Source organism: Cervus canadensis, chromosome 25 (genome assembly GCF_019320065.1).
Source record: "Cervus canadensis isolate Bull #8, Minnesota chromosome 25, ASM1932006v1, whole genome shotgun sequence".
In the NCBI taxonomy this organism is placed as follows: Eukaryota; Metazoa; Chordata; class Mammalia; order Artiodactyla; family Cervidae; genus Cervus; species Cervus canadensis.
The window spans coordinates 44,435,071-44,450,858 of NC_057410.1; the positions used below are offsets into that span (position 1 = coordinate 44,435,071).

Genomic DNA, 15,788 nt, shown 5'->3' on the forward strand with positions numbered 1-15,788 from the left:
TAACTTTCCTTCCAAGGAGTAAGCGTCCTTTAATTTCATGGCTGCAATCAAGCTGGAATCAAGATTGCTGGGAGAAATATCATTAACCTCAGATATGCAGATGACACCACCCTTATGGCAGAAAGCAAAGAAGAACTAAAGAGCCTCTTGATGAAAGTGAAAGAGGAAAGTGAAAAAGTTGGCTTAAAGCTCAACATTCAGAAAACGAAGATCATGACATCAGGTCCCATCACTTCATGGCAAATAGATGAGGAAACAGTGGCTGACTTTATTTTGGGGGGGCTCCAAAATCAGTGCAGATGATGATTGCAGCCATGAAATTAAAAGATGCTTACTCCTTGGAAGGAAAGTTAATGACCAGCCTAGACAGCATATTGAAAAGCAGAGATATTACTTGTCAACAAAGGTCCATCTAGTCAAGGCTATGGTTTTTCCAGTGGCCAGGTATGGATGTGAGATTTGGACTATAAAGAAAGCTGAGCGCCGAAGAATTGATGCTTTTGAACTGTGGTGTTGGAGAAGACTCTTGAGAGTCCCTTGGACTGCAGGGGGATCCAACCAGTCCATCCTAAAGAAAATCAGTCCTGAATATTCATAGGAAGGACTGATGTTGAAGCTGAAACTCCAATACTTTGGCCACCCTATGCGAAGAGTTGACTCATTGGAAAAGACCCTGTTGCTGGGAAAGATTGAGGGCCAGAGGAGAAGGGGACGACGGAGGATAAGACGGTTGGATGGCATCACTGACTCAATGGACATGAGTTTGGGTGAACTCCGGGAGTTGGTGACGGACAGGGAGCCTGGCATGCTGCGGTTCATGGGGTCGCAAAGAGTCGGACACGACTGAGCGACTGAACTGAACTGAACTGAATCTTATTTAAGTCTGTATGAAATATATTGTAAAGCATTTGAACTTCAAGTAAAGTAGCAATACTAGTAGCTATTTCTCTTTGATCTGTGACAAGCAATTATAATGGCTTTTGTGCTTTCTGGAATCACTGACTGGTAAGTAGAATGTGGCAATTCACATGCTTAAGAACAAACAGGATCACACAATTTGCCTGCATGTTTGACTTCTCACCTCAACTGAGGAGAGGGAAGTCAGTGGGATGCAGACAATGGAAAAAGTAAACTTTTGAATTAGTACATTAACTTGCAACCTTGAGAAACACTTTTACCACCCACATTCACTCTATTGGTACTTAAGAATGGTCTGATATCTTCTATATTGTATAAATATTTTACTTTTTTAAAAAACTGGTAAATGGAAGTCAGACTTAGTCATAATCACACGTTTCCCAGTCATCTTGACACTGCTCAGAGAAATCCACAAAATAAGGTACCAAAGAAAGTACATAAAAACAGATTTCTTAAAGAGTTCTTAGGGGAATGGTGGTCATGGCATTGCATAAAGGGACTGAGAGTTCACATGTATGCTCTTAAGCAGTACAGGGACATTTGAAAGAACCAAGAATAGAAGGGGGAAAACAGGAAAATTAAACTTTCCTATTCAATACTGATCCACTAATATATGTGAAAGCTCAGTGGACATCCTCTAGGTACCTAATACCTACTATTAAAAACTAGTAAAGAAATCACTGCTGAGACTTCTTTGGTGGCTCAGAGGTAAAAAGCTGCCTGCCAACACAGGGGACACGGGTTCGATCCTGGTCCAGGAAGATCCCACATGCTGTGGGCCAATTAAGCCCATGCATGGAAAATGCTGAAGCCTACACGTCCTAGAGCCTGTGCTCCACAAGAGAAGTCCTCGCATGCTGCACCTAGAGAAAGCCCAGAGACAGCAACAAAGACCCAGCAAAGTCAAAAATAAACAAACAAAATTTTAAAAAGGGAAACAAAAAATAAATCACTGCTGAAAAGAATATCCTAAAAGCCACAACTGCATATTTCACTTTCCTTCATTTAAGTTTTGGGCATCCAAGGAATATAACTTCTTTTCCTCTTTGGATTCTAAATTACTGAACTTGGAAGATCTTTGAATAAACCCAAACTATAAAACTAGCTTCCAGCAAAAAGAACTTTTCAAACTCAATATTAAATCATCATATTTACTAAGATTTGAAAATAATATGGAGAAGTGTAAGCATTTTGAGCCAATCTGAGATTTTAAAAGTTATGTCTTATATCCACATGAACTTGCTATAATATTTTTATTGGTAAATATAATATACTTGGACACAAAATATTGTTAAAATCACCAGGTTTGAGGGGCCTTCATCTATATATGCCCTATTTCAACATGTTTGACTGTGACAATGGAACCGGTTTAGACACTGAACACTAATCTGCTCATAAATTCAGTCATCATGAAGCATGTTTAACTGTGCCCAGATATCACCAAGTTTACACTGAGAAAAATACCCAATAATCTCTGGAAGGAATGTTAAGGTCAAACACTAGGCAACGAGGGCGTGAGGCAAATTTGATTTTAGTTCATGTCAAGAATAAGTACAAAGTCAGTGACTCAGAGCTGATTTTACACTGTGACTAATCTTAGACCACCATAAATTAGAAGTTTGCAACAGCTATAGAACTGCTTCCATTCTGAACAATGAATCTCTAGTTCTTACTAATGTCTCATCTACAAACAATTCATGTGAACCCAGATAAAAGCAAATTATTTACCTCATAAATGCAATTACATATTAGATCTGAAAATTAATTTCAAAGACAAATTATTTAAATATTTTTGAAGCAGCAATTAGTACTCATATTTCACATGAATGACTTTCCTTAATTGAAAAAAACTTTTACATTTACTGCGGAGAAAATATCTATACTTTTGCCTGATGGAAATGTGGACACAATGTATCAGAGTGGAGTAAAACCCTTATGAAAAATCGTGAATTTCATGAGAACATAATTCATTTCTTTCTGTTACAAAAATCTGAGTGCCTAGAATGCCCATGTCTCTCTGCTCTGAACTGTTAGTAAAACAAAGACAAGTAAGACAGTCTCCACAAGCAAAGGGCATATAAGTACAGTGGAATAGAATGGTTCTCAAGTTTCAGCACTGTCTCACCCACCTATCTTGTTTAAATGAAGATTTGTGAGTTTTATTTTCTAAACTCTGATCCCATAGGTCTAGAGCAGGGGCCTCAGGGATGTACAGGTGTGTTCTGATGCAGGGAGCTGGAAGTCCAAACTTCGAGAAACATTGTCTTTAGCGACAAGGGAGTACAGAATACTTAGTACAATATATCTAATACCTGCCTAATTCATTGGTTTAGAATTCTGGCAACCTCCATTCATGTGGTCTTTTAATCCTGAGTTAAAATCTAATTCAAACCTTTAATTAAAGGATTTTTTTTTTTTTACAAAGACCCATCCTTAAGTTCAGGTGGCGCTACATCAAGTGTACATACTTTGATTATGTGTCTCTTTTCTATTCACTGAACTTCATTTCTATAACTGTGCAGCCACCTTGAGTACCAGTGGGATCAATAGTAATGAGTCCTCTGTCTTGTTTTCTGAGTCTTAAACCTCTCATTAATCTCAGAATTTCTGCCCTGTCTTTTGTTGCCCTTCCTCTAAGACCCAGCTCCCACTCAATGATCAGGACCATTTTACCTGGTACTAGACCACCCTGGTGGAGACCACCTGCCTGGATGTGAACATATTTCCTTCTCTCAGACTCTGTTTAGTGATGATCTGCTGCCCACCCACTGAGGAAACACCTGCCACCCCTTTCTGCATCTCTCTGACGCTGTTTGTCTGTCCTCTCTGCTACATATCATCTGCCATCAAAATTCCTAGGTCATCTAGTCCAGTCATTCCCAAAATTTACAGAGTCATCAGAGAGATGCTTAAAAGTATAGATTGTTAGGCTTCGTCTCTTGGGAGATTCAGCCAAGTCTAGGGTGAAGTCCAGGAATCTGTAGTTTTAGTAATTAGTATATCATTAAAGATTTGTACATAAGAGTAAGTAAAACTTCTAGAGTATTCTGGGCCATCTCTTACACACATCAACTTTCATTATCACGTCTGTGCCTCAGACACTTAAATCTACACATTTAATTCTTATCCTTTAGGAAACAAAATTCAAACGCCAGCACATAAAGGTTCTAGATTGTATGTTAGAGCCAATTCAATCAAAGTAAGTGGGTGGAGAGATGGTACTGATGGGCAGGCTGGATAAAATGGGTGATAAGGCCACTTTAGGGTATTATTATAGGAAGCAGCAAGTCTGAAATTAAATGGGGATAGTCAAGTTGAATAAGAAGGGGCAAATGGCAGAGATTGAATTGATAAGCCCTGATTATATGTAGGAGAGGTGGGAGGAAGAATCACATAAAAATATGAGGCTTTGTCCCCAACTGATTGTAAAGGACAGGTATAGAAAAGTGAGGAAGAAAAGGAGAATTCACATTACATGAATTCCACTTCGAATATCATTAGGGTTCATGGGAAATAAATGGGGAAACAGTGGAAACAGTGTCAGACTTCATTTTTTTGGGCTCCAAAATCACTACAGATGGTGATCACAGCCATGAAATTAAAAGATGCTCTCTCCTTGGAAGGAAAGTTATGACCAACCTAGACAGCATATTAAAAAGCAGAGACATTACTTTGCCAACAAAGGTCCGTCTAGTCAAGGCTATGGTTTTTCCAGCGGTCATGTATGGATATGAGAGTTGGACGGTAAAGAAAGCTGAGTGCTGAAGAATTGAAGCTTTTGAACTATGGTGTTGGAGAAGACTCTTGAGAGTCCCTTGGACTGCAAGGAGATCCAACCAGTCCATCCTGAAGGAGATCAGTCCTGGGTGTTCATTGGAAGGACTGATGTTGAAGCTGAAACTCCAATACTTTGGCCACCTCATGCGAAGAGCTGACTCACTGGAAAAGACCTTGATGGTGGGAGGGATTGGGGGCAGGAGGAGAAGGGGATGACAGAGGATAAGATGGTTGGATGGCATCACCGACTCAATGGACATGAGTTTGAGTAAACTCCGGGAGTTGGTGATGGACAGGGAGGCCTGAGTGCTGCAATTCATGGGGTTGCAAAGAGTCGGACACGACTGAGTGACTGAACTGAACTGAACTGAACTGACTGAGGGTTGAAATACCAACCAGGGCCTCAGTTGAAATTTTCTAACTATTTGTGGGATTGTTGGTGTGTGTGTACGCATACAAAAGAGTGAGAAATAAAATAAAGTGTATGAGAAAGTAGATTAAATTGATGGAGCTATGTTTTAGAAGAGACATGAGTTTGAAACAAAAATGAACAGTTAGATTCCTGTAAACAGAAAGGTAGTGACATTCCCCAAGAGAGGATATTTTGAGAAATAAATAAAGATATGGGTAAATTTTGAAGGAAAGCAAATCAATATCTTTGATGCTATTAGTAAAATGAATAAGAACATCAAAGATGGATGATAGTAGGGGTAGATTATGTTCTGAGTAAGAGCAGAATTTTCCTATGGAAAATTGATGAAGTGTAAATAGGGATGTACACTGTATAGAAGATTGTAGGGCAGTTGGGAGAGTTAGAAAATAGCTAAAAAAGTAGAACCATTTACATTTTTCTCCAGCACTATTCATCAGCCAGCATCTAGTGAAAACAAACAGTAAGGTCCATTCAGAGTACGGAATATCCTGGAAGATGAGTCACAGTGACATATTTTGAGATGCATCCATTCCAGATGAACAGGGAAAACCCTGAAGTCTCAAGAAATGTTGCTTTAGAAGGATGAGAAGAAAAAGATGCTGACATGGATGCAGAAATCAGAGGAAGGCACGCTGTGTCCTGAAGCTCTGCGGTGTATACCCTCGAAGACAGAAAAGTAGAGAAAACTGTGTAATGCTGATTTCAGAAGGAGGAAAGGGCTAAAAGATGTTTCCAAGATAAGGATCTAGATGAGCCAGAGGTAAACAATTATGTCACCCCCCACAGTCCCCATTAGGGAGGACCTCCAAGGAAGTAGTATTACCAGGAAGGAATCAGGTTTTCATTGATATGAAGAAGTATAATAATTAGAGATGGTAGAAGATGAAAGAGATTATGCTATAGAATGGATCACTGTTGGGGGAGATGAGAGTTTTCTTCTTTGAAGCCTAGAGCTTAGTGACCTAGATATCTTTACCCCAATAACATAAAGATGAAGGCTGTTATGAAGAGAAGGAAATAGAAAAAACTGAGCTGATACTGCAAGTATGGAATTCAGGGAAGCATTAAGAATGCCACAAAAATCAATTTTAAAAAGATATTATATATTTATCCCCTATTTTAAATTATTATAAGATATAATTCAATGTTTGGTGTTTATGTAATAAGAAATCCATACTTGTAAAACACAAAAGATTTTCTCTTTTTTCCTCCTTTCAATCTCCCATTGCTGTGGAGGTGGTTCAATGTACCACGCAGCTGGTCCTTACGTAACATGTGGGATAAAAAATTATGTGTTCTATTTTTTAATATTTCTTATATAGTTTTGGACAAATGTGCTCTAAAGATTACAAATGTTATTGACAAACTTAAGATCCAGTCCAGGAACAGTTATGTGTTGCAGGTTAGTTCCCTTTTTCAGGTAAACGACTGGCTTCAGGTCAATCACCCGTTACACATTAGTTACCTGTCTCAGGCAGCGTGCTGACGTTGCAGGTCATTTCATTACCTTCACCAGCTGAGGTTGACGCTCTTATTTCAAAGACATAAGAGGTATTGGCAAGAAGTTTCATGAATGTATACATGTGATCTTGGGGAGAGATGTTTGTAGCATTCCTTTCAACTGTGATCGTATAATGTGTAATTATTCCGTTTGCTTTTTTGGGTGGATCCCACTTCACTGAGGCTGATTGCCAGCTAGTTGCCACACACTCTATGTTCTGTACAGCGTCTGGAACTTAAGAGACAAGCAAATGCCCAAAGTTAAAATTTATACACATGTAACAGATAAATGATTTAATTATGTGATTGCTAGGTAAAATCATGTTTAGGAGTAGAGACAGAATAAAAATGTAACATATCAACCTTTCAGGTGCATAAGCCGCTCAGTCATGTCCAACTCTTTGCAACGCTATGGAGTGTGGCCCGCCAGGCCTCTCTGTCCATGGACTTCTCCAGGCAAGAATACTGGAATGGGTAGCCATTCCCTTCACCAGGGGATCTTCCCCACCCAGGGATCGAACCCAGGTCTCCCACACTGCAAGCAGATTCTTTACCATCTGAGCCTTTGAACATGTGCTCAGAAACTTTTTAACGTGGGCTGAATCAAATGGCCCATTTTCTATGTAACCATGTTAATCCTTACCACTGAATATTCTCCTAGGCCCAACATCAACACAACCTCAAATACTCAGAAGCAACTGGGTAGCCAGCTTCAAGTTCAGGCAGTGGTTGAAGCCTGCCCTATTCATCTTTTAATGGGAAGGAGCAGTCTTAGCCATACTTTATGATGGAATGTTCTAACGCAAAACATCCCAGGTGGCTTAGTGGGTAAAGAATCTGCCTGCAAGGCAGGAGACACGAATCCCATCCCTGGGTCGGGAAGATCCCCTGGAGAAGGGAATGGCAACCCATTCCAGTATTCTTGCCACGGGAAAATCCCACAGACAGCGGGGCCTGGTGGGCTATAGTCCATAGGGTCGCAAAGAGTCGGACACGACTGAATGACCAAGCACGCACACATAGATATGGATGCAGGTGCCTCACCGATGTGGCCTAACAGTACTAGGAAGCATGTAACTAAATTTGGGATTTTGCTTATATATTCAGATGATTTTTTGTAAAAATAGTAAAGACCTGATCCCTCAGTACTTTAAAAAAAAAAAAAAAAAAAGACTGAAAATGGAAACCAGTCCCAGTTTTTAATTCAGTCCCAGTTTTTTCTAGAACTTCCCTGAGTTTACTTGGAAGTAGCCACTATATTTGGCAGATCTGGTTAAAGAGAAATACCCCAGGCCCACCAAAGTGACCCTGAGAGTGGGTACTTCTAGGGAAATATTTGATTATCTAAATGTCCCCTCATGTTGGCATAGCTTATCTTGTTACAATAAAAAGAGGATGCTGTAAAGAAAATTTGCACATTGTCAGTTTGTGGATTACAAACAACAAGCAGTAAAAAGAAAAAAAACCTGTCCTTATGGGGAAGCAGAGTTATTTAAAGAACATTCAAGTCATATTTGACTTGCCTACAGTGCTCTCCTCTGGCCTAAATTCCTGTCTTTACAAATCCTTCATCCTTTGTAAGATAAAGGCATCAGAACTAAAGCAGAATAACTTAGTGGGGTGTATGGCATTTAAAGAAAAGATGATTCCTCTGTTGATCCAAGGTTCTGGCAGTTAAATATGTTTAATTATTTGCTTTCTTATTTTCAAAAACATATACCATTATTTTCAAAAGTAAATGAACAAGAGAAAGTTGATAATGTGCTTAAGTTTAGATTATAAACCTAGATTTTGTGAACATCCATTTTACTGACTCTATAAACCTAAAAACAATTAATTAACCAGCAGATATTATAACACTTCAAATTGAAAATTTTATTTAACCAATCAGGGCACAGGGTTTTATGGAATTATTTTATTTCACTGGTAAAATATATTTATAGGTTTATAGAACACTGTCCACAAGATTAGCCTTAATTTTTATCAATGTAATATGTGTGTAAATGGTTTAAATATTTCTTTTTTCATGGGTTTAGCATTTTTCCATAGTATCCCTAATTTATGATACACATTTCCTATAGTCATGTCCACTTTTCACTAGAGGTCAGAGGCTGATGTTCCAGTTCAGTTTTTTCACTAATTGTCTCAGCCCTTTTCATCTCATCTGCCTGAATCATGGCTTCTTCATCTGAATTATCGGAACAGGGCAACAGTAATATTTTTGAGTACTTGTGTGTCCAACACTGTAATAAGTGCTTTATATGGATCTCTTCAAATATTTTTTCATAATAGCCTATGGGTGGCTACTGCTAAAATATGTTTCTTTTTGGTTAAAGATATAGAGGCTCAGAGGAGTCATGTGCCTTTGCCAAGGTTTTACTAGTAAGTCGCAGAGCTTGGATTCAAATCCAGACACTGATTTCAGAGCGTGCACTTTTATTAACTATAAATACTATTTACTAAGCATGTCTTAGGGGTATGCCATGAAAACAAAGTATCAGGAATCCACAAATTAATGTGAAATGATTATCAGTGAGTGGTCTACAATTTCAATTTAGGGTTTCACTAAATGCATCCAGACCTACAGGGAAGAAATGACTAGCACAGAATCAAGTGCTTAATCAATTAAAAAAAAAAGAGAGAGAGAGAGAGTGAGGAAGAGATGCCTTTAAAAAACATGTGCTTCCAGTTGAGAGAAGGAAAAGTATTAAATCTTTAAATCAGTTCTATATGAAAACTATTCAACACACAAAATTGAGCTATGGTATGTCATGACACACAGGTAAGTTGTTTAATTAGACCAATGGTATTTCATAGTCTTCATAGTCCCTACCACGTGTCACAGATGAGCCATGGACAAATACAAGCTTACATGCTGACTAGTGCTCTTCAAATGTCACAATATACATTATTGAATATATTGTGACAATATTTTGCACAATATACAAAAAATTCATAGATGTTTTTTTCATGAAGATATGAATCAACCAGTTAAAAGTGATTAATGGCTTTTCTCCCCCCCCCCCCAGCAATATCAAGTAGTACTAGAAATTAGGTACTTTTCATATATATATCTAGCAGTATACTTTGCTCCTAAACTAGTCTTTTATTTCAACTTCCTGGGTCCAAAATGAAAAAACATGTATAAGTATATATCTATCTGATTGCAGACAAGATCCAGTCTAGCCTGAAAGCACTAAAATTCAACTCCTTTGAGTGAACAATTAAATATTGATACTTAGTCACGTAAACTGAGAAAGGAAAGGGAAAAGTGTACACACAAAATCAAACATTTTAGGATCCAAAAACCATGTCTAACCTGCTTCTTGGGTTGTGAATTTTACTACATTACTAAATTGATTGCCATTTCCCACTTTAGTAAAGGCAGTTATGGTGATGGAATAGGTGCTGACTGGTTCCAGTCCAACAAGCTTGGCTTCAGTTTGAAAACCTGAAATATTCTGAAAAGCAGGAAAAATAAATTCTTAGTCAAAATGCATTATCAAAAAACTTACTTATAATTGGAAGAAATATTTTTAATACATAAAAATTATGTCTTCTGTGTTTAACCTATGATTTAATAAGCATGGGTATTTTAATTAAAAATTTAAAAATTAAACAGTTTTTGTGTGTGCCCCAGGGTATGCTCAGCTAATCGCACAAGGATGAACTGGACACTCATCAACCCCGAAGAATATCATAACTGCCATTTGTTTTTAAAGCTGAAGTGTTTTGTTTTATTTTGTCTCTCTGATTTTTACTTAGAATCACATATGATTACTTCTTTTAAATTTGCTAAAATTAAAGTCCTCAACTGGATTCCAACTTATGAGCAATCAGTGGTACTTTTTCTTGAATACATCAAAATTCATTTTTTAGTTCTCAGTAACATTCCATTTGTAAACTAATTTATTCATCAGCTATTATACACTAGGCACTGGGAATACAGCAGTGCATGAAACAGAACCTCTGCTCCTATGAAGCTAAGCTTGATAAATTATGAGTTTTTCCCAGACAATTCCTAAATTTCTGATTTTATGCAATCTCTTAGGAAAATGAAAAAACAAACAAAACAATTATCACAGATTTACAAAAAAGGATATGGTTTCTCACAGAAAATTTTACCATCAAATACAAACACTTCATTCAAAGAAGATTGTCCTAACAGAAAGAGCACTTAAGATTAATAGTTATCCTATGGGGAAAAAAAGACAACCTCTTATGTGGTATAATTTTAAGAATACTGTATTATATCTGATCCAAAATATAAACCAGTTTGACTTATACATTAAGCATTTCAGTGGCAGAAATTTAGCAAGAATACTAGCTCTCAGGGCACTCATAGTTCGAATTATATTTTAAATTAATCTCTTATAGTTATTGATATCCTTTATGAATTCACTGTATTATACAATTTTCTTTCATTCTTTCTTAAATACTATTTACAAAGCATATGGTTAGATAAGCAGGAGATTATAAAGATATATAAGACGTGGTCCCTGTCCTCCAGGAACTGTTATATTCATTAGAAGAATCTATCAACAACTATATATGGAGAAAAAATTAAACACAAGCAGATAAATTTTGACTTGGGTTAGGAAGGGTGAGTGAGTATGCAGAGAAATGACTGAACTCAAGATATTACAGTAAAAAGTGTGAGTAGCTTATTGGATGTAGACAGACTGACAAAGTAAACTGTAAAAGGGAGACATGAGTAAGGAATATTTTCAAACCTATTTTTAGCAGAACTTTTTACTAACTAATTTCTTTTAGTATGAGTGAGTGAGCTGACTGGGATGGCAGGAACATTTGGAGTGGTCCAAGAATTATCATGCCTCCACAGACACACAGATCATTGGAAAGGTAAGAGAGAAAAGAAAGAAAAGAAACTCATAGTTGGGACACAGAGGAAGCTGAAAACAGAAAGGAAAACAGGACAACGCCCTCAGAAAGAAAGGCACACGGTGGGAGGAAAGCAGGTACCCTAGATACTGGGAAAGGGAAGAAGATGGCATACGGATACATACAAAGGAATCCGAAAGAAACTAAGGCTGTGAACATCCATGGAAGACAAAGTAGATGTGAAAAGAAATAACTGAAAGCAGTAGTAGATTTTAAAGGAAAACTACTCTTTCCACCTCAAAAAGGATATATTGAATACTTTATGGTATGAATGTTATGTTTATAAAATAAAAATATTTGTAGTGAAATGTCAATGGCAGCATTTCTATTGAGAGAATAGATGTCTAAAAATCTTAGAATATAACTTATATTCAGGTAAAGAAGTACTGTCATTTCAGGTTTAGTGTTATTACAATGCTGAATGAAATTCATTCTTTTGTAAACTATGACAAAAAGAACAATAGGTAGCATGTTTTCACATACTGGGGATTGTTTTAAATGTTTTATATGGATTTTCCTTTTACAAGCTTTACTTTTTAATGGCTGTATCTTTACAAATCCCATGTTGCACTTCAGGGAACTGAGTCATAAAAGTTAAGTAACTGCCCTAAGGCAGCACAGTAAGTCTTGAAGGCAGGGTTCCTTATTGCCAATTATTCCAACCAATAATTTGATGCCAGAGTCCTTAGTTCATGACTAGGCTAATGGTGTTGATGGTAGACATCTCTGCTCTGAGGGAAAGATCACACATACACATCCACACTTCAATATTCATACATGTTTGTCCTAGGAATGGCCACATTCCATATTATTTAAAGATAATAAAAATCATTATTCCTTATGCCATAGCATTACTCACTACTTTTGATTTTTTTATTATTCACTTTGTAAGCTACACATGCTATAAAAATAATTTACCATCAGTAATAAATTATAATGCATATAAAACTGGGGACAATGTTTACGCAGAGTTTTTGCATCCTCCATGCTGTAACTGAAAAGCATTCCAGTACTTCATTCGCCTTTGGGGAAAAAAGAACAACTTCTCAATAAATGCTAGTGTATATATTTTGGCAATTAAGTGCTATAAATCATACAGGTATATTTGAGATCCTTTGTTACATTAGTTCTTTGGGTATTTTTCATTGATTCTGCAACCTAAAAATGGAGACGTAAAAGGGCGTTTAGAATGTAAACTAATTAGCAGTGAAGGAAAAAGAATAATGATATATCTTAAAAGACCAATTAGTGTGAAATTATACTATATCTGGAAAGGTTACTAGAAGTCCAGGATAAACACATCTCTGAAAAGGTTAAAAATATTCACTCGGTACTTCTTTTAACACTTGGTCGTCTTCCCTTAGTTACGGTTTCATTTTCCAGTTTTAGTTACCTGCAGTCAAGCTCAATTCAAGATACTAAATGGAAAATTCGAGAGACAGATAATTCATAACTTTTACATTGTCAGCTAGTCTAAGTTGCGTGATGCAATCTCCAGGCATCCTGCTTCATCTTGCCCTGGGTGTGAATTATCCCTGGGTCCTGTCTTTCCTGCCCGCTAGTCCACAGGCTTTTTGGTTATCAGATCAACTGTTGGGTAGCACAGTCTTGTATTCAACACACCCTTATTTTACTTAATAATGGCCCCAAGTACAAGAGTAGTGATGCTGGCAATTCAGGGACGCCAAAGAGAAGCCGTAAAGTGCTTCCTTTAGGTGAAAAGATGAAAGTTCTCGACTTAATAAGGAAAGAAAAAAATTGTATTCTGAGGCTGCCAAGATCTGTGGTAAAAATGAAGTTTCTGTGAAATGCTGTGAATCGGGGAAGAAGGGAAAAAATTGTACAAGTTTTGCTGTTGTATCTCAAACTGCAAAAGTTATGGCCACAGTGTTTGATAAATGCTTAGTTAAGATGGAAAAGGTGTTAAATTTATACAAGATGATGTTTTGAGAGATAGAGACAGCATTCATCTAACTCTTATTACAGTTTATTATAATTTTTAAAATTTTGTTGTTAGTTATGGTTGTTAATCTCTTACTGTACCTAACTTATAAAGCAAACTTTATCATAGCTATGGATGTATAAGAAAAAAACACAGTACATATAGGTTTAGTACTATCCTTGGTTTCAGACATGCACTGGGGGTCTTGGAATGTGACCCTTGCAGCTTAGGGGGATGACTGTAGAAATATATTACACTAAGACAATAACAGGCTATAAATAGTCCGAAAAAATTTACTGTATACTTTTGCAGCATTAGCAAAATGGTGTAATTATTTCTTAACTTGCAGATATCTAAAAGTTTTACATTCTAGATTAAAATGCTCTACAAAGTACTTTACTTCCATATCTGACAAACGTTTGCTATGTTTTCCTCAAGCATCCTTAAATTGTGGGAAACCAAAGAGATTTTTTTCTTTAAAAAAAGATGGCTTTTGTGTTATTTAAAACGGTCCATTTTCCCCCACATGTCAAAATATTTTACTTGAATTTCTAAGTTTTTGAAATAAAGATAGTGTTATAATCAACCTACCTTATAAAATATGGTATCAGTTTCATGTTCATGAATTTTTAAACTATATATTTTAACAATACCGCCTGGAACAGGACTTGGACTCCATTTCAGCCATACAAGGTCTGAAGTGTAGTTGACTAAAGTCAAATTTTGAGGAGGTGCTAAAGGCACTGCAGGAAAACACATTACAAAACTTACATTCATAACATTTTTAGCAGAAAAGTAGCAGCGTGACTCTAGCTTCTGGAAGACACTAGTTAAAGATTTATAAACGGATTGCATTTTAATTGCAGAAATAAACAGCATAGGTAGTGATGCTTTGTACTTGGAACTCAGAAGTTCCAAAGTAGTTTTAAACAGAACAGTTTGTTCTGAAACTCAAATTTACAATGTTCAGCAAAGCAGATGAATAGTTGTCAGCCTGTTACAAATAGTCAATCAAATATCCTTTCATTTTCCATGCTTTTCCTTAAAAAGAGAGAGCAAGTGCTGCAACAGTAAAATCATTGGGAGAAACATGGATTCTGGCTTACCTGACTCATCTGTGTAAAAGAAAAGAACACTGGAAGGACCGAGTCCTTTTACAGTTCTTGCTGCAGCAAAAAAACTATATAATGTAAATGGTGAAAGCTCTTCCAGTATTACATAATTATCGGAAGTAACAAAAGAATAATTCTCACTTGGTCCTTGTAAAGTTAAATCATAACTTATTATTGCACCATTTGATTTTACTGGGGGATCCCATGATAAAAGAACTGAGGTAGAGGAAAGGTTTTTAAAAGTGTTGATTATTGGTGAAGTTTCTGGGACTATAAAAGAAAAAAAGAATATTAAATGAAACAAAAGTGAATTAGTATCAAAAAGAAGAGGCTTCAATAATACTGGGACTTAATTATATCAACAGGTAATAATTTTAAGAAACTCTAAACCTTATTGTGTTTATTGAAAGGCTAATTACTTAAGAACAAACAGAATCTATGTAGTGATCAGAATAATGTTTTCTAGCAGAAAGCAACATAGATAAGAGAACACCAACTATCTGCGTAATAGGCAATAAAAGGGTCCAGCCTACCATCTTCTTCAGTTCTGATGTGTAGTTGGGCAGTATATGTATCAGAGAATCCCTTTTCTGTTGATGGAGTGACTTTTAATATATAGTCAGTATATTTTTCCAGATTATCAAAATACATGCTTCTCTCATATGTAACTAGAGGTGGTCTCACGTGGCGAGGAGTCTGCTGTGAGCTCAAAGAAACATAGTAGAAGACTAGACCATTTGGTTGAGACGGAGGGCCCCAGCTTACATTTATTGCAGTTGACGAAATGGACTCGTAAGTCAGGTTTCCAACAACTCCTTCAGGTACTATGATAGGTAATGTGCAAAATATAAAAATCATCAGTCACCCTAGGTAAAATTTAAGTAAATTCACAAACCAGAGGCTCACTGTTGATAGGGCAACTACTACATCACCAGCTTCTACATTGTTTAGATCCACACGTGGTAACATCATCTACTAAAAAATACCTTCTAAATAATTACATTAAAATTATGTTCAAATCATTCAAGGTAAACCTTGTCATCTCTAATATGTGTGAATTGTCTTATACAATACTCTCTTGGCTTTTCTTTCCTACAAAATGGGTATTATGAGTCTGTGTAGATTTTGAGCATGTGATAGAAATTATGTGTGTGAGACTATGAGTGTGCAAGTATGTATATATGCATGTATACTCAGATTTTTA

The 15,788-nt window shown here is 36.6% G+C and overlaps 1 protein-coding gene across 1 annotated transcript in view; it reads right to left on the reverse strand.

Moving 5' to 3' along the window:
* Nucleotides 1-15,788, reverse strand: part of PTPRQ (protein tyrosine phosphatase receptor type Q) — a 293,179-nt gene that overhangs the window by 133,963 nt on the left and 143,428 nt on the right. Inside the window, exons 39-43 of the mRNA XM_043446813.1 lie at nucleotides 15,118-15,408; nucleotides 14,579-14,854; nucleotides 14,064-14,215; nucleotides 9,948-10,089; nucleotides 6,594-6,863 (exon numbers count right to left, since the gene is read on the reverse strand). Of these exons, the coding sequence (XP_043302748.1) occupies nucleotides 6,594-6,863; nucleotides 9,948-10,089; nucleotides 14,064-14,215; nucleotides 14,579-14,854; nucleotides 15,118-15,408 (1,131 nt within the window). The remainder of the gene's footprint in view (nucleotides 1-6,593; nucleotides 6,864-9,947; nucleotides 10,090-14,063; nucleotides 14,216-14,578; nucleotides 14,855-15,117; nucleotides 15,409-15,788) is intronic.